This window comes from Marmota flaviventris, chromosome 13, assembly GCF_047511675.1.
Source record: "Marmota flaviventris isolate mMarFla1 chromosome 13, mMarFla1.hap1, whole genome shotgun sequence".
Taxonomy (NCBI): Eukaryota; Metazoa; Chordata; class Mammalia; order Rodentia; family Sciuridae; genus Marmota; species Marmota flaviventris.
Genome location: NC_092510.1, coordinates 85,096,103 through 85,113,733, shown reverse-complemented (window position 1 = coordinate 85,113,733; position 17,631 = coordinate 85,096,103). Strand labels below are relative to the sequence as shown.

At 60.7% G+C, this 17,631-nt stretch overlaps 1 protein-coding gene across 5 annotated transcripts in view; it reads right to left on the bottom strand.

Moving 5' to 3' along the window:
• Col27a1 (collagen type XXVII alpha 1 chain) overlaps window positions 1-17,631 on the bottom strand; it is a 125,421-nt gene that overhangs the window by 36,532 nt on the left and 71,258 nt on the right. For all 5 annotated transcript variants that reach the window (XM_071600861.1, XM_071600862.1, XM_027949442.2 and 2 more), the window contains 9 exons: window positions 16,997-17,050; window positions 16,867-16,920; window positions 15,496-15,540; window positions 14,170-14,223; window positions 12,980-13,024; window positions 8,829-8,882; window positions 7,005-7,058; window positions 6,722-6,775; window positions 3,508-3,561 (listed from right to left, as the gene is read on the bottom strand). In XM_071600861.1, the coding sequence (XP_071456962.1) occupies window positions 3,508-3,561; window positions 6,722-6,775; window positions 7,005-7,058; window positions 8,829-8,882; window positions 12,980-13,024; window positions 14,170-14,223; window positions 15,496-15,540; window positions 16,867-16,920; window positions 16,997-17,050 (468 nt within the window). The remainder of the gene's footprint in view (window positions 1-3,507; window positions 3,562-6,721; window positions 6,776-7,004; window positions 7,059-8,828; window positions 8,883-12,979; window positions 13,025-14,169; window positions 14,224-15,495; window positions 15,541-16,866; window positions 16,921-16,996; window positions 17,051-17,631) is intronic.

Genomic DNA, 17,631 nt, shown 5'->3' with positions numbered 1-17,631 from the left:
GTGCCTTCCTGCACACTGCCACCTGAGCCACGTCACCCTTGGGTGTCAGCCGAGATGGCAGCGCAGACAGCATGGCCAGGGAGACTCAGCCAGAGGCCCCACCTTTCCAGACCTGGTGGGGGGTAACCCAGCTGACCCACTCCACACGTGGGACGGAGGATCAGACCAAGAACCACGAGGCCACGACCCACAGCCGGGTCTTCACACCCTGCGCCTCCCGAGCACACGCATGGCGGAAGCAGGCGTGCGGGGGAGACCGAGACGGACCCAGGGAGCCTGTGGCCAGATGTGTGAGCTGGGCCAGCTCACAGAGGGAGGACTGGCAGCAGGAGGGGGCAGGAGCAGGGCCACTGTCCTCTGGAGCCCTGGGCTCAGTCCTGACCCTGGAGACTGGATGGAGTCTCGGTGCCCTCAGGGGAGAGGTCCTGGGGGCAGGAGGAGTCCTGCTCTCATATGCACAGCTGGGAACACGGAGGCCAGGCTAAGGAAGCCCACCACCCAAGGCCCCTCAGCACATTAGCAACTGGTCTCTCCTTCAGGGTCCCCCATGGGCACTCCCACAGAGCCACAGTGGGATGGGGTCTCCTGGAAAAGGTCCCTGGGGAACTGATCAGTGTTTGTTCTGTGGGGGACAAAGGGTGTCAGGCAGAGGTGGCTGGAGGAGCAGCCTGGGACACTCCTCCAGACCCCAGGATGGGGAGTGTCTGGGTGGGGGAGGCTGAGGAATGGGGAGGAAAAGCCACTGACACACAGGAGGACAAAGTCAACCGAGAACTGAGACAGGAAAACTGTTGATCCACTTTATCAGCTGCCTGGCGCTCCCAAGGAGGGGGCCCTGAGGGGTCCTGGTGTGGCCTAGACCCTGCTGCCCTCTGCTCACCATAGGAGAGCAGGGAGAAAGTGGTGAACCGGTGACAATTGTGACACTAAGAAGCCACAGTAGCAGCAATAGAGAAAGCCGACCACGGTCTTACAGACGAGGAGCTGGTTCTGCGTGGAAGTGAAGTGGAAGTGAACGTGCTTGTGGCCCCAGGGCCACCAGGGAGAGCTGAAATTCGAACCCAAGTCAGCTGGAGCCCACGTCATGTCCTCCCCAGAATCCCTGTTGCTCAGTGGGGGGTGGGGTGGGGGGAGCGCCGTCATGGGGGGGGGCAGCTGGAGGAGCTGCGGGAGGCGCCTGTGGGAGGTGTGGGGGGTCCACGTCTGGGAGACCCTGCTGGGAGAGGCCAGGGCAAGGCCAAGGCCTGGCTCAGGGATGGGGCCAGTCTCGGGAGGGAGCAGGAGGCTCTCTCTGCTGCGGGTCTGGGTTTCTGGCAGAGCCTGCCCTCTCACATCCACGCCCCAGAGGCCGTGTCTGCAGCCCCGGCCTCCAGCCAGGCCTGGGTCGGACTGGGCGGGGGACCCTGGCCACCTTCAGCCCTCGTGAGGAACGCTAAAGGAGGAGTGGGAGACTTGAGGGAGACACGCGGGCTCCGCCTGCCGCACTGGGAGGCGCTGGCATGTTGGGGACATTCGTGAAAAGACAGAACCTCTGGGCCATGTCCCTGGGGGGGCCTCTGTGGCCACCTGTCTACAGAGGAAGAAACAGAGGCTCAGAGGGGGAGGCTATTGCCTGAGGTTCAAGAGAAGTTTCCGGGGACAAGCTACTGCCCACTCATGGCCACAGAGCGCGGTCCTGGCACCTGGATCTCGGGTCCTCGGCCCCTCTGAGCTGCACACCTGAGCAGGTGGACAAAGCCTCCAGGAGCTTGGGAAACCGGTCTGAGGCCCCACATCCGGGAGGTGGGGAGGCTGAGCCCCTCTGACCCAGAACCCTCCTGCTTTCAGCTTCGGCTGGTGGGCATGGCCCGCAGCTCCCTGCCCAGAGCACAGGGTCCAGCCCCCACCGGCGGCCCCCACCCCTCAAGCTCCTTCTTCCCAGGGTGGGAGGAGGGTGGGCAGCAGGGGCCACCCTCCACGGGCAGGAGGGTAGGCAGGGTCTTGCTTCCCTCCCCGACCCAGTCCCCAGGGCACTATGGGGAGACTGAGGTCCAGAGAGCAGCGAGGCCTTGCAGGGGCCCGGGCAAACCAGGAGCTGGGCAGGCTGCCCAGAGGGAGCTCTTCCCCACCCCAGGGCCTCTCTGCCCCACCCTCAGTGACCTGGGGGAAGCGGCCCAGGGAGGCCTGCTGGGCAGGGCCTGGGGTGATCCCACAGGTTTTGCATTCCTGCCAAGCCCCCTGGGAGAGGGGCTCCATCCCATCTCTCCTCTCAGTCCTGGGAACTTTGATGTGGTCGGGAGCCTGGGTTTCCTCAAGCCAGAGAGAAATTCCTCAAGGCTCTGCTGGGAAGGGGTGGTGCAGACGCTGGGCAGCGGGGCGGGGAGCTGGCCGGGGGCGGAGCTGGGCCGTGGCCGCTCAGCCTCCAGCTAATAGGCTTCCCGGGGCAGAGGGAACCTGGCTGTGCATGGGCCTCTTCCCCTTGAAGACACCAGGGACACGGGCACTAGGAGGGGCCCTGTTGGCTGGAGGGCAGTGCCTCTTTATCTCCCCTCTCTCTCTGGGTCCAGCTGCTCAGGCCATCCCATCGGGTGCAGGGGAAATTTCTAAACTAGCTGGAATCCAGCCAAGAGTGGACAGTGACCCTATCCCCTGCGTGGGGCTGGGTATCAGGCCCCGCTCCCATTGCAGCTTGTTTCCTCTTCACAGCGAGGCTGAATGGCCTGGCACCTGCTCAACAGCTGGCAGAGGAGACCATTCTACCCACCCTCCCTGCACGATCAAGAAGGAGGCCAGTCCAGGATGTAAGAGAGCCAAACTCCCTGGGTTCAAATCCCAGTTCCACCCTTTTCTAGCTGTGCAATATGAGGCAAGTGACTTAACCTCTCTGCACCTGTTTTCTCATGTGTAAAATGGCAATAAGACAGCACCTAGGAGCAGGGTAGTGCTGAGGACTGGATGAGTGTCAGTGACTGCCCCAGGCCACTGTGCTCAGGCCAGCTCTTGTCTTCTGTGGCTCCCCACTACCTTGAGAGCACAGCTCTGACCTTTGAGCCCTGTCTAGCATGGTGCCTGCTAAGTCCTGGCCCACCCCTCTGCCTGGAGCCCGGCACCAGCTCAGGCATCGCCCTCTCCCCGGCCTTCCTAGGTGCCCCGCCTGGCAAGGTGCCGCCTCAGGGCTCCCAAGAGGCCTGTGCTTCCACCCCGCACGTTCTGGTAACCCCACAATCCATCGCCCGGCTCTGCCAAGCCGTGTGCGTGGCCTGATGCCCTCCTGTTCCCAGTCTCTGGGGCCCCCGTGGTGGTTGGCACATTGCAGGTGCCAGTCAAAGCGTGGCTGCAGGAAGGAGCGAGGAAATGAGCTGAAGGAAACTTGGAACCAGAGGCCAGCTGTGCCCACGGACGAGGCCCAGGGCCAGGGCAAGCCCGGGACCCTCCCTAGTCTGTTCAGAGCAGGGAACAGGGATGAGGCGGTGCCCTCCCAAGTGCTCCCTTCCCCAGTGTCTGCCCCAGGATCTGAGCCTCACTTACCCGGCGTCCCTTAGGGCCCCTCAGGCCTGGCGGGCCTCGCGATCCTGGAGGACCCTGTGGGGAGGAACACGGTTTAGAGAAGTCCTTCTCGGAGGTGAGAGCACTGGGGGGGGGGGGTAGGAGGCTGTAGCCTCCACCAGACACCATCGGGAACCTCCCTGCCTCCACCCAGTGGCTGCAAGCTGAAGGCAGGGTGCCAGCCCATTGGGAAAGGCAGCTGAGGGCCACAACCTCCGGCCTGGGCCAGTGCCCTGGGCCTTTCCACCATCCTGGTGGCGGGCAGGAGCCCATCTGGATGAGCCGTTCCCTTCTTGATTTCAAAATCAGCAATGACAGGCTGTCGTGACAGGTGTGACAAAGGTCACACTTCTGTTCCCTTTCCTTTCCTCTCCTCAGCAGCCACCAAGTCCTGTCCCTCGTACCCCACCCAGACTGCAAATGTGCCGCTGAACAGGTTTCCCCTGGGCAGGAAGAGCCTCGAACCCGCCCAAGGAGGGCTGGGAGGCTGGGAGGCCAGGCAGGTGGGAGAGGACCAAGAAGGGGGGCAGGGCAAAGGGGAGGAGCAGAGGGAAGGGAGCAGGGAGGAGGTGGCACAGGGGAGGGGGCAGAGGAAAAGGGGCAGAGAGGAGGGGCAGAGGGCAGAGGGGAGGGGCAGCCCCAGCAGGACGCCCCCATTCTCCCAGCTGAGGAAGTGACAAGAAAAGCCAGGGGGACAGGAGAGGGCAAGGAAACTTGGGGGGTTTCATTCTCCGAATTCTCAGCACCAGGCCCTGCAGGGACATCTGCTGGGGCAGAGGAACCAGAGACTGAGGGATGCGGGCAGGGATGGAGCGGGCAGAGGCCCACAGGCCGCGACTGCATTCCCAGACAGCGGGAGCCCTCTGAGGGCTCCGGAGCCTCCCCTCAGCGTGATTCCCAAGGGGCTGGCTAGCTCCTCTTCCAAAGAGGGGACGGCCAGTGCCCCTGCAGGCCCCAGGGAGAAGCCAGCCCCCTAGGTACAAGAGGACAGCCGCAGCCACAGCACCCAGCAGACCTCTGACTGCAGCTGCAGGGTTCGGGGCTGTGGCTGCCCCCACTCAACCCTCGGCAGAGCCAGGGGGCCATGGTCCCCGACGTAGCCCAGGGCTGGCGGGAAAGACTGGGCCAGAGGAGCCCACTCTCCCGAGACAGGGGGCGCTCCCAGGAGGGCCGGCGGCTCCAGGCAGAAGCAGGAACCGAGTGCTGGGCAGACCCCCGTGGCACCGAGGGCCCATGCGATTCCCTCTGCCACTTGCCGGCCGCCTTCCTGAGCCGGTCATTTAAACTCAGGCCTCAGTGTCCTCCTCTGCAGGAGGGGGAGGGGAGTCCCTGCCTCCTGGCATCGCTGAGGACGGTCCTCAGTGAAAGGTAGCTATCCATTCTTGAGAGCAGAAGGTCAGATCTGGAGACTAGACCCAGCTGGGGTCACCAGGTCACCCTGGGCAGGTCCCAGGCCCTTCCCACCTGCCCCACCCCCAGTTATGAGGCTCAGACTTGACGGACTTCAATGGGCCGGAGCGGAGGTGGACACTGAAGGGACTGGAAACGCTGACCAGAGGGGAAGAGGAGCTGCCGAAACCTCTCTCTCATGGTGACAGTCTGAGAAACACCATTAAAGGGGCAACTGCCACATTCAACAAAATGTCACTGCCACTTGCTGAGCCCTTGGCAACAGCAGGAAGCTTGCTTAGCGCACACCACCCACGAGGCCGGGTGCTTGTCGCGGCTTCTCACACTGAGGTAAGATCACACTCCCTTGTGGAGGAGGAAGCCCGGGTTCAGAGAAGCTGTGAACATTGCCAGCAGCCACACAGCTGGGCAGGCGGGGAGCCGGGGTTGGGCTCCGTGTCTGCAGCGGAAGCAGGGTTTCTGGGTCCCTGTGCTCTAGGCACCTGGCTGGCCAGCAGGAACCTCAAGAGACCCAAAGGACTAGTCCCACGCTGGGGCAGGGAAAGGTCAATGGCGACCCTGGCATCACGAAGTCTGGGCCACCCCACTGAACAGATGGACGCACTGAGGCCGGTGGGGAGAGAAGCGAGTGGAGCCGGGCGGAGATGCAGAGGAGGCCTGCACCTTCCCACCCCGCCACTGACCATCCACCTTGTCCCCGTGACTCCTAGCCAGGCTGCCCTCTGGTCCAGGCCCAGGGCACAGAAGGTGGATGACTCCTGGGCACCTTGCCCTTGGCCTTTGTCCCGTCCGGGGGGCCCCCATGCAGCTGGGCTCCATCCCTCCATCTCCAACACGGGGAGGACGACTGGAGTCCAAGCTGGCGCCTCAGCTGCCTGGTGAGCTGCACCCAGCAGAACGTTGGTCCTCTGACGCCCACCCGGAGTGAGACTCCCAAGAGCTGATCTAGTTCCTGCCGGTTGGCACCTGCAGGTGCGTGGAAGAGCCAGGCACTGGCTGGCCTGGCTTGGCCTGCCGTGGCTCAAACCTCAGAGGCTGCCCGCCTTTGTCATGCGGCCCCAGGGAGCTCCCCAGTTTGCGGTCTGCAGAACCCTGGGCAGCCAGATCTCATCCTTCCTGGCTGTGTCCTAGGATGCAGGCCTGGGCAGGTCCCCTAGCCCATCCCAGTCACTGCAGGAACCCGACCTGGGAGCAGGCTCCCAGACCTGAGCCCTGACCTTGGCCAAAGCCAGCTTTGTCCCTCGGATTCCATCCTCATAAGCAGAGGGACCCAAGCAAAGATCACCTGCTCTAAATGAAAGCGGACCCCCCAGTGATCCTAGGGGAAGGGCCCCAGATCTAGGAGTTCCTGGCTCCCCCTCTCCCACAGCCTTCCCGTCTGCCCACCACCTCTGCCTTGGGGTCCTCAGGAGTACCCCAGCTTCCTCAGCAATCAGGACGTCGGGGCCCCCAAGGCCTGCATGTCACATGGTACTTCCCCAGTAGATGAGTGAATGGACAAAAGCAGTGATGGTGACCAAGCTGCTCCTGAGAGGCCACATCACTCCGTAGGGACACTAGCCCACAGTCTGTTTTAACCTGCAGAGTCACACGACCATGACCGTGGTTACTTCCTGGTTTTCAGATGAGCAAAACTTGGACTCAGAGAAATCCAAGGATCTGCCCCCGGGACATGGCCATGGAGGGCGGGGCTGACCCTCCAGCCCAGCTCTGTCGGATGTGAGGCCGGGACTCGGTGTGCTCACTAGACGGTGAGTTTGCACCCAGGAACAAGGGCTCTGCTCACCGGGGGTCCGGGCTCTCCGGGGGTCCCAACACCACCTGGCACTCCAGGGTGACCCTGTGGTGGAAGCAGAGGAAGAGAGGGGTCAGCTGTGGCCTGGGCCTGTCCCTCCTGCAGCCCTGCCTGGCTGGGCCTAGCCTGGGCCGGAGGGCAAAGACCAGGCCTCCTGGAGGGACAAGGAGCTGGTTGTCCTGAACGTCTTGGAGACGTGGCAGGTGGGGAAGGAGCAGGGGGTCACCCTAGGCTGCGACAGGAGAGGGCCAGAGGAGGCAGACTTACTCCTTACCATCACCCCCTTGGGTCCGGGTGCGCCTGGGGGTCCTATCACGCCTCGGTCACCCTGCAATGGAGACAGCAATGCAGAGAGGTCATAGCTGTGGCTGTGGGTGATTGTGGGGGCAGCTGCTGAGGGCCTCCCAGGGGCCCACAGAGGGGCAGGGACTTGGCCATTGTCTATAGAGTCCCTGCCCAGCTCATGGACATGTCATCCAGACGGGGAGCTGAGATTCCTTCGGTGGAAACCGAGACGAGTCTTGGGAGGCTGCGGCCTGCACGGCAGAGGACCATAGGGCTAGGATGGTGACGAAGGACACACCAATGACCAGCGCCTTCTCCCCCTGACCCTGACCACACTGTGTGGTCCTCATTAGGCCTGGCATCCCCTGGGCTGGGCTCACTAAGGCAGAAAGAGTCACAGAAAGCCTTCCCTCCACTCCGCTCACCCCCCCCAGGCCACACTGAGATGAGATACTGGAGGATCGGAGCTCACTCCCTCCGTCTCGCCCAATCCAGACTGAGGGGCTGCGAGGGCTGGGGCTGCGGGCACAGCCAGGGCGGGAAGGCAGGGCCTCTGAGCTCACACCCCGCCTCTGTTGATGCTCAGTCACACTTCTTGTCTCCACCCAGCCAGCAAGAATTTATTGAGCACCTACTGTATGCCCAACACTCTATGTCAGGCCCTGGATGTTCAATGAGGAGCAGAAACATACAGATTTCTCCCACCCACAAGGCAAGACACTCTGTGTGGCAGGGAGATGACAGGACCCTCCAGAAGAGGTGTGGCCTGGAGCACTTGCTGGGAGGGAAGTCACAGGGCCAGGTACCACCACGGGAGGTGGCCCAAGAGCTGTGGGTCAATAAGAGTTATCCAGGCTGAAAGGGCGGGGCAGGAGGGACAGGGAAGTGTACCTGGCCAAGGCACAGGCGTGTAGGTGAGGAGGGAGCGGAATGACTGTGCAATGGGAGAGCAGGAATTGGCTCTGGTGTCACAAGCTGGGTGTGAAAGCTGCCAGCCCTGCCGGACAGGGTTGGGGGCACATGGGACCTTTCTCTACTTTTAGATATTTTTTTTTCAATTTCTTGTAAATCGGTAATTATTTCAAAATAAAAAGTTCAATTTAAAGGAAGAGGAGGACAAGGAGGAAAGGAGCAGCAGCCAGCGTGTCGCAGACAGAGTGACAGAGGCCGGCACAGCGCGAGCCTGGAAGTTAGCTGGGGCCCGACGAGGGTGGACCTCATTTCCCCATCCATTCAGTGGGGACAATACTGGCTCTGCCAGGGCCTTGCTCTGGGGACCAGATAAGCTCAAAGGAAGGCCGTCTCCTGCAGGGGACGGATCGGACACGGGAAGGGGAGCCGCAGGCTGCTCTTGAGAAGCAGAGAGGCACAGTGGGCAGATGTGGCCTTGGATAATGAAGGCCCAGCTCTGCCTCTTACTACCTGGGGACGTCAAGCAAGTCACCTTCTCTGCTGGAGCCTGGGTCACCTCACCTGTGAGAGCTGCAGGGAGCTACCGAGGTGCCTGAGGGGAGGTTCCCCCTCATCTCTCTACAAGATGAAGCTCCCTCCGTCCATTGCCCACCGCAGAAAGTGCCTGCAGCCCAGGCCCCAGGCATCCCCTGGTGGTCACACAGAAAAGTCTAACTGTCCCCGTCGGTAATGACAGGGGCCCCAGGGGGTGCCGGGAAATGGGAGGCAGGCACTGGCAGGGCATTGAATGCCCAGTCCAGCGAGAGGCCAGCAGTGGTCTGAAAGCCCCAGGTCCACGCGCCCTTGGCCTTGTCCACCTCAAAACCCTCCCACTGATAGCTGATCGCCGGGCAGCACTTACCTTTTCTCCCACGATTCCTGGTTCCCCGACTAGACCGATGAATCCCAGAAGACCCTGGAGGGCGCGTTCATGAAAACAGAGGACACAACATGAAGGCGGAGTCGGCTGAGTTTCCAGGGAGACAGTCTGCACTTCCCCTCCTCTGGAGCTCAGGCCCCAGGTCCCCTGGTCCCCTGCCCAGGCACTCCAGCCCTCGTCCAGCCGGCTGGGGCCACAGAGGAGAGCGCTGTCTCCCTGGGCACGGTCCTCCCTTCCCTCGCTGCCAGATGGTTCTGATTTGGGAGCCAAGCGGGGCCGCTGCCAGCATCCCTGGGAGTGCCACACATTCTTCCCGCGCCAGAAGCAGGCTGGGAGGCGGCCACGTTTGGAGAGCTGGGGGCTGGTGGGGGGGCCTGGGCTGTTCTGGGAAGAGGCCATCTGTCCCCATCTTTGGGGGCTTTGGGGCTGTTTCAAAGAGAGAAACAAACCCGCTGGCTGCAATGGAAATACCGTAACAACATCTGCCAAGACCTGATTGGAATTTGGAACACGGAGGCCTCTCCGATCTTCTGAAAGGCTCCCTTATCCCCGCCTGAAAGGACACGCGTGTGCACGCACACACACACCGTGGTCCTCTGGCTCTTTTTAACTTCCCTGGGTGACAACTTGCCTCTATGTTCCAGGGACTCTTCTAGGTGGCTGCAGGCCCTGCTGTCACCCTAGAGGGCAAACGCTCATATGTCTAGGACAGGCGGACACCGGGGCAAGTCCCCCAGGAAGGCACCAGCTGCTCACTCAGGCCCACCCTCCCCTGCTAAGGAAAATGTGAGCAGAGGGCTCTTCTGTGGTTCAAGTGCAAACAGGGCTGTGTAAGAAGCCAGATTTGCAGCCAAGAGTTTCCAGGAGGATCAGGAAAGATAGCGGGGAATGGATTTGTCCCATGAAGACCTACGACCTGTCCCCCCAACTCTGGCCAGAGTGAGATCAGACTCAGAGCTGGTACTAGAGTGGAGGTCACATGCTCAGCAGGAAAGTCGGTGCACTGTCCCTGGGCCAGGTAAGAGGGTCACCTCTGAGACCCACACTTCCTTCCCCAGACGGTTCTAAAGTGGCAATTTCAGCCGGGAGTGTACATGTCTTGCTCTGCCACTTGGGGTTGACACTGTGGTCAGTATGACTCCAAATCCCATATGCCTTCCTCACGACCCCTAGGCCTCTGAAGCTCATGGCCATGAGGAGGGCCCGTCTCCCTGGGCTCCCTGGGGAGGGGGTTCCTGGGCAGGAAGGGAGAGGGATGCAGGATGAGGTCCCGACCTCCTGGGGTTGTTCTGAAAAGCCAAGATAATGCATGGCACGTTTAGGTGCTCGATAAACGTAGCAATCTCCGTTCCCTCCTAGCTTATTTGAAAAGGACATGGGGCTGAGACAGTGGCCTGAGCTCCCCACCAGGGAGCACTTGAACATTTAGAAGAGGCCAAAGGAAGGGAATAAAATCTGCTCTGTTAAGAGGCCCTGGCCGACTGGCCCAGGGAGAGAGAAATTTCATAGCTACTTTAGATTTATGAGATGTTGGGACCTGGAGGGCAGGTGGGTCATAAACCCCCAGCAAGAAGCCAAACAGGATCCTAATGAATAAGGGCCATGCAGTGAGTGCCCCGTCCCTGCACCCACCCCTGGCACCCTGCTGGGCTTGTCCCAGAACATCCTGGCTGGCCTGCCCTGGGGAGGGAGCTAAGGCTGATCCAGCAGAGCCAGCGGCAGAGGCCCTGGCTTCCACCTGGCAGGCCGGGCAGAGAAGCAGCTCTGAAGGCCAGGGGAAGGGCCAGCTCCTTTGGGGCCATTAAGAGGGCACAGAGTAGGAGACAATGCTGTTACCTAGGTGGGTGCTGCACAGGCAGGACCTGAGCCCCCAGGGTGGAGGAGAAGTCTGGCCTGGTCCTCAGGCTGCCTGCTGATAGGGTGCCACTGTCTGCTTGGCTCTCTCCTGCCACATGACATTCTGCTAGGTGCCAGGGTGCAACAGAGAACAAGATAGCTGTGCACCCCCTGTGGGACACACAGCTCAGGGTGGGCAGGCATGGGCATGCTGGGCGATCAATGCAAGGGCTCAGGAAGTCAGAGAGTATCCAGCTCCTCCAGGACAGCCCCTGGGAACGCAGCAGGCGTCGGTGCCAGCCCGGGCTCTGACACCTTGGTCCCTGCTGTGATGTCTCCGACAAGTTATTTAACTTCTCAGAGCCTCAGTTTCCTCATTTGCAAAATGGGAATAATAATGCCGCCCATCATAGTGCTGTTGGGGGGCTGCAAAGGTGCCTAGGGCGTCCGGCACAGCATCTGGGAATTCACAGGTGACAATGAATGTCACTGTGATTATGAGGAGGGTACGTGCTGGGAGCTCTGGAGCCCTGTCCTGGGGACCCTCGGATTCTGCCATAGAGGAAATGCCTGCCCCTCGCCGTGGCCCTGAGGGGAGGGCCCTGGCATGCCTGTGGCCTCCAGCTCTGCCTTGGCTCAGGTAGCTTCTCCGTCGTGGTCCAAGCAGGCTGGACAGCCAGCTGGGACTGTCGCTGCCACGAGAGCCTGGGCTGCCCCAGGTAAGGCTCCACGCCTCCTGATCCTGGCTACTATCCCTCGTGGTCAACTTGGTGGAGACGACTTCTCTTCCATGAACCCTAGATTGTCAACATGGCCAAAATCCAGGAGTTCTTAACCAGGGGTCCCTGCGAGGGTCTCTGAATAGAATTCAGAGGGTCCACAAACTCGAACAGAAAACATGACAGCTTTATATTCATGAACCTCTAACGAGAACTCAGCATTTCCTTTGAATAGAGGAAAACCAAACCCAGTCGGTTCCTAGACCCAAGACTGTCCCAGATAGTTCCTCTCATCCCACAGTCACTGTGCGGAAACCTTGAAATCTACCGAGAAGCTTGTCACTACTCCAAAATTGAGGTCATTCCTAGACTGGCTCTAGATCTTGCTATTGAATGCCCTGATCAGGAACGGTGGACAGGAGGACAGACTCCCATGACTATTTCCATATAATTGGTTTCCTTCGCATCCTTTGTTCTTGATGTGATGCATTTAAAAACCAGTCTGAGAAGTGGGTGCGGGGCCAAGGCTCATCAGCCTGGCAAAGGAATCCAAAGCATTTGGACCCAGTGATTTCCAAGGACCCTTTGAGTCCTGCTGTTCTAGGATTCTGGGTATCTATTTCCCAGGGGCCCTCCATTAGCATAACTATGAAATTGAATTTGTGATCATGTTGCCTTTCTTTCTTTCTTTTTTTTCCAATCAGGAAATACATCCAGGCTGAGGCAGCCTTTCCAAACTCCCGGGCTTCCCACAGAATGTGCTCGAATGACACTGGAAAGATTTCAAAAATCCAGGCCTCCCCTGGCTTCAATCCCTTTCTTCCCCACCAACAGATGGTGCAGGCTAGTGAGGAGGCCACAGTGTGGGACTCTCACGCCACTAAGGGTGCCTCTCAGCGCAACCGTGCCCTTCTGGGTCCCCAGCATCGTGCCCCTGGCCCTGCTGAAGAAGCCCGTCCAGGGTCCTCAAGGAGGGGTCCTTGTGTGAAGGCCTGAAGGAGATGGCCACCTCTGAGCCCAGAGAAGCTGGAGGCAGGCGCCAGGGCTGGGCAGGAGGGATGGAGGCCGGTCCACTGGCCGCGGGGCTGCTCCCCTCCACTGTGACAGCTGAGGGTGGCGAGCCACAACTGCTCTCTTAATGACTAGTCGCAGCCACCTCTCTCCCGCAGACCTTGGCCTGGCTTCCCGGCTAGCCGGCCGCTGGTTTGCATGTTGTCCTCTATAATTTGGGGGATGCCCGGGCCACAAGCCCTGGACTGGTTGCCCTTCTCTGGCCTAGGCCTCCTGACCTGTGACCCGGGAAGGGGAAGCATGTGCGATGGCTCAGGGCCCCTCCAGCTCTAGCTCCAGTTCTGGAAACGAGTCACGTAACACGTTTGAGCAGATGCACCCAAACCATCCGTGCAGAGCCAGGCCTGGGGTGACCTCCTCCTCCAGAGACTTCCCGAGAGCCACTGTCCGCGGCCGCCGAAGTGAGAGAGAGTAGAACCGGGGCCGGCCCCGTTCTGAGAATCCCAGATGGGGAGCTTACATACAGCAGGTGCCCATCAACTGCGTTCAGAGGCACCGATCGCTTACCTGCTCACCCACGGGCCCTGGCCGCCCGGGATCCCCTGGCTCCCCCTGCAAAGACACGGAGGAGAGATGGGAATGCAAGATGGAGTCCGGGCCTCCCGAGGAATCCCCCAGGCCCTCCCTGGGCCACGGGCCTAGTGGCCACTGGTACCAGGCCAGTTCCAGGTTCCAGGTTGACAGCCTGTCACGGCCACGCCTGGCCGCTCTGGGTGGGTGGCCCCTGCTCCACAGGTGGCCGTGGCTGCCCTGGTCTTCCCACTGTAGAGCTAGGGAGGCGACAGACCCGTGGGGTAAATCCCCCCGGACAGCGTTGCCTCCACCACAGAAACCCAACCTCTATCTGAGGGACAGCAGCGGGACCTCAGAGGGCAGGACGTGGGTGTGGACTGGCAGAGTTTGGCTGGGAAACGGACGTGGCCTGTGGCCTCCCATGCAGCCTCATCTCCCCTCGGCTCCTCCCCGGGACCACATGTTCACGAGAACCAGAAAGGGCCCGGGGAGGACCTGGGCCAAGCTCCTGAAGGGAGGCGGTCACCGGCCACCTGGGCTCCCCTGGCTCTGTCTGCCCTCCTGAAAACCTGGCCCAGCAACCTCTTGCCCGGAATAGCTGAGAACATCTAAGCCCACAGCATCCTCATCAATGACACTGCCCCCTCCCGGGGGCCTGGAAACCCACCAAGGGGGTGGTCGGTCTCTTCCCCTGGGCCAGTTCTTTTTTCTAGTAACTTTTTAGGAATTCTGTTAACAAAGGTAACCCATATTTATTGCACACAAGGGGGAAATAGGAAGCACAGAGAAGAATATGGAAATCCCCTCTTCTCCCATCACTCAGAGATGACCAGTCTGTTTTCTAGAGTCTGCTTTGTGTATGAAGGAAGAAGGGGCCACCCAGCACCTGCGATAGGCTCGTGCCTAACACTGGTTTTATAATCTGGTCCCCATCACTATCCCACCACCCTACACACGGGCATCTTCCAAACACCATGGTGGGTAGCTGTACTACATTCCATTACGTGAACAATCCCCCTCTGTTGGACATTTAGGTTAGTTCTCCCCCCTCCGCCCGTTACCAATACTTTGTTATAAATGAGGGCCAATTTTTTTCTCTTTTTTTCCAACTGGCCATGGGATTTGGGGCTTATCCTGGGGCCTTCAAATGTGGGACCCCCCACTTTCATCCCAGGTCCCCTCACCTTCACGCCATCTGGGCCAGGCCTCCCCGGAAATCCCTTCCTGCCAGGTTGACCCTGCAACAGAGAGAGTGAGTGAGAGGCTGGGAGGGGCAGCACTGCTGGGTCCTGGGCAACTCTGAGGACATGGCCCAGGGTCCTCCCATGGGCTGGGAGGGCCAAAATATCCTGGGAGGTGGAGATGTGAGCCCATGTCCCACGACACAGGGGCCTCCAGCCGGGTGGTCTCGGAGCCTCCTCACTCCCTGGTCCCCTTGCTTGTCAGGAGGAATACTGACAACTGCTTCCAACCACATGAGGTCCCAGGGTGGTGGGGGGAGTTATTTAGTGGCCAGAGGATACTGCGGGTCCCCAAGGCCCTCCCAAGAGTGTCGAGAGCTCAAAACTACTTTCCTAAAACTAAGGTGCAGTCTGCCCCCAAGTGTGAGGGGCGCCTTCTGGGGCGTGTGACGGGTGTTCTCAGGAGCAGGCCACAGGCAGGGTGGACCTGAGAGTCCACGTCTGTTAAGCCAGACGTTAAAGAGATTTGCAAAAATGGCAAAACCAGGGTACTTTTCCACTCAATTGTCTTGTTTTGTAAAATAGAGTGATTTTTGGTTTAAAAAAAAAACACAGTGTTTACATGCAGTGAGCTTATTATTAATTTAATACATTTAAAGTATCTTGATTTAATTACTAATATGATTTTTATTACTAATATTTAATCACTAATTGTGATGTAACCCACACAAACAAAAGCTCTTTGGGTCCTCTTTGTTTTTTTTTTTTTTATTGTTGTTGTTCTTGTTTTTTTAATACCAGGGGTTAAACCCAGGGGCACTAGACCACTGAGCCACATCCCCAGCCCCATTTTGTGTTTTATTTAGAGCCAGAGTCTCACTGAGTTCTTAGAGCCTCGCTGTTGCTGAGGCTGGCTTTGAACTCCAGATCCTCCTGCCTCAGCCTCTAGAGCCACTGGGGTTATAGGTGTCCGCCACCGCGCCTGGCTGGTCTTCTCCTTTTTGACCCACTGCTGGGAGGAAGGCAGTGGGTCAGGCGGCCCCTGGAAAGCTGCTCAGAGGGTGCAGAGGACTCAGGCTCAGCGTACCCCACCTCTTGGGGTACTTTGGCCCTCCCCAGCCCATGGGGAAGACCCTGGGCCACGTCCTCAGAGTTGCAGCCTGGGCTGAGATCCCAGCTAACTTCCACCCTTCCGCCAACCACCTCTCTCCTCGGTGCCCGGTGCTCCCTCTCCAGGCCCAGGGCCCTCGTGGCTGACTGCTCTCTGCCTGTTCACAGCTGGTTCTGTCCCAGTGACTCCACTCCCTCCCTCAGGCAGGTGACACTCACCTCCAGGCCAGGGGCTCCTGGTGGCCCCATGGGTCCCTCATCTCCCTGGAGTTGGAGACAGGAAAAAGAAGAAAGGTCACTGGGCGGGTCTCTCGAGAACTCCCTCTAAGCAGAGAAAGAGGTGGACGGAGAAGGACCTCCTGGACATATGAACTGCTCCTGGCCTGGGTCAGGGGCTCCACCGGTCCTGGCCCAGAGGACAGGTCACACGCTCGGGCCACTGGCCCTGAGAGCAGAGCCCCAGACTGTGGCTCAAAGACACGACTCTACTCTGACTCCACTGGCTGGCCGGCAGCCTCCGGGCCTCAGTCTCCCCGGTGTGGACAGTCCTTGGAAAGCCATAAGTGGCTTCAGCTGGGTCCTGGGTGAAGGGACAGTGATGACGCCTGTTCCTTCCTGAAGGCCCAGGGCCAGGTCCAGCGGGTGTTTGGTAACAAAGGGGGCCGTGGATGGGCTCTGGAGCAGTGAGCAGAAGGCAGGCAGGAGGGTAGGAGGGTTTTCCGAGGCGACAGGAGTGCAGACAGGAGCACGTGGCGGGGGCCGTCCCTCCTTCCTCTCCCTCCTACCGGCTGCTGGCTCCCAGGACTCCCCAGCCCTCTGGCGGCCCACGGAGCCTCCAAACTTGTCCCCTCTGGCAGGCCAGGCCCGACCAAGGGGCACCCCCAAGCTTCCAGGAAAGCAGCCTCACGTGGCGGCTCCCGGAGCCAGCGCTGGGGCCCTGCCAGGCCCAGAACCCGCAGGAGAAGGGACGGAGTCAGTGCGGCCTGCCTGTGGTCGGTCCTGGGAGCCTTGCCTGCCATGCCACAAGCCCAGGCCACGTGTCACTGGGCTCAGGAGAGCCTCACACACGGGCCAAACCAAGAGGCCCCTGGAGACCCTTCTCGCCCCCCATGTGAGCGCACGAGAATGAGCAGATCCTCCCCCGCTACTACGGAGGCCACTAGTAAGTGCTCTGGCCACTCCCGGGAGCAGACGGTGACAGATGGGTGGCATGAAACCCGAGGCTAACGGAGACCTGAGCTCCTGTCAAGGCCCTGCCTGCCACCAACCAGGGACCTGCAGACTCTGCCTCTCCGCGTCCTGGGCCTCATCTGTAAATGGGGCTGACAATCCCCTCCCTCCTGGACAGATGTCCCGACACGCTGCTGTGTGACGTGAGCTGACCAGAAGCTTGGTGGGGGGCAGGGGGGACGCCATGGCAGTGAGGGAGGGGGCAGCAGAGATGGGGGAGACCCCTCCTGCCAGGCCAGGGCATTTGCGGTCCCTGGGTGGGCCACAGGGGCAGGGGTACACAGGACAAGGTGGATGTGCCGGGGTGGCCCAGGGCCGCAGACAGGCCAGAGAGGGCAGTGGGGGACAGGCGCGTCTCACCTCGGGCCCCAGCTGTCCTCGGGGTCCGGGCAGGCCTCGCGCTCCAGGCTTCCCCTGAGAGGAGGGAACAACAGGGTCTCAGAGGGCGTCCTCTGCCTCCTGGGCGGGGCTGCTCCGGGCAGGAACTCACCTTCTCGCCTTCGGGGCCATTGTCCCCAGGGGGGCCGATGTCTCCTGGGAATCCCTGAGGGGAAGCAGAGGCTGGGGTCACCGGGGCCCTGCAGGAAAGGGCTGGGGCGGCCCGCAGGAGCTAACCTGGGTGGGCACCCGGCTGCAGCGGCGGAGGCGCCCCATGTGCACTCCTCAATCCTAGACAGGGACGGGCGCCCCGCCCTGCAGCTCAGCGGCTAAGGAAAGGCGCGAGAGGGTGCAGGAGGCCACACCTGAGCTGGTCCCACCCAGAAGTCCCAAGTCCCGCGAAGTTACTGGGACAGAGGTTTGGGGTCTGGGACCTTGCTCCCGCCAGCCACCAGCCTGGGATGCCCTGCCATGAGCTGCAGCCCCTGCCGTGCCACTGTCCTCCTGGTTTGCTGGGACACGCTGAAGTAACTAACCGCAGCGCCTCTGTCAGGGGCTGAGATCCCAGTGACATCCCAGCCAGGCCTGTGGGACTTGGCCCTGCGCCACCTACCATGCCCCACGGTCCCCCTGATGCAGCCTGCCCCGGGGGTAGGGGAATAGCCTCTGTCCCCCTCAGCACCTCCGGTGGCCACTTGGGGTCCCAGAGGCACAGGGTCCCTCCCGCGGTCAGTGCTCTCTGTATAA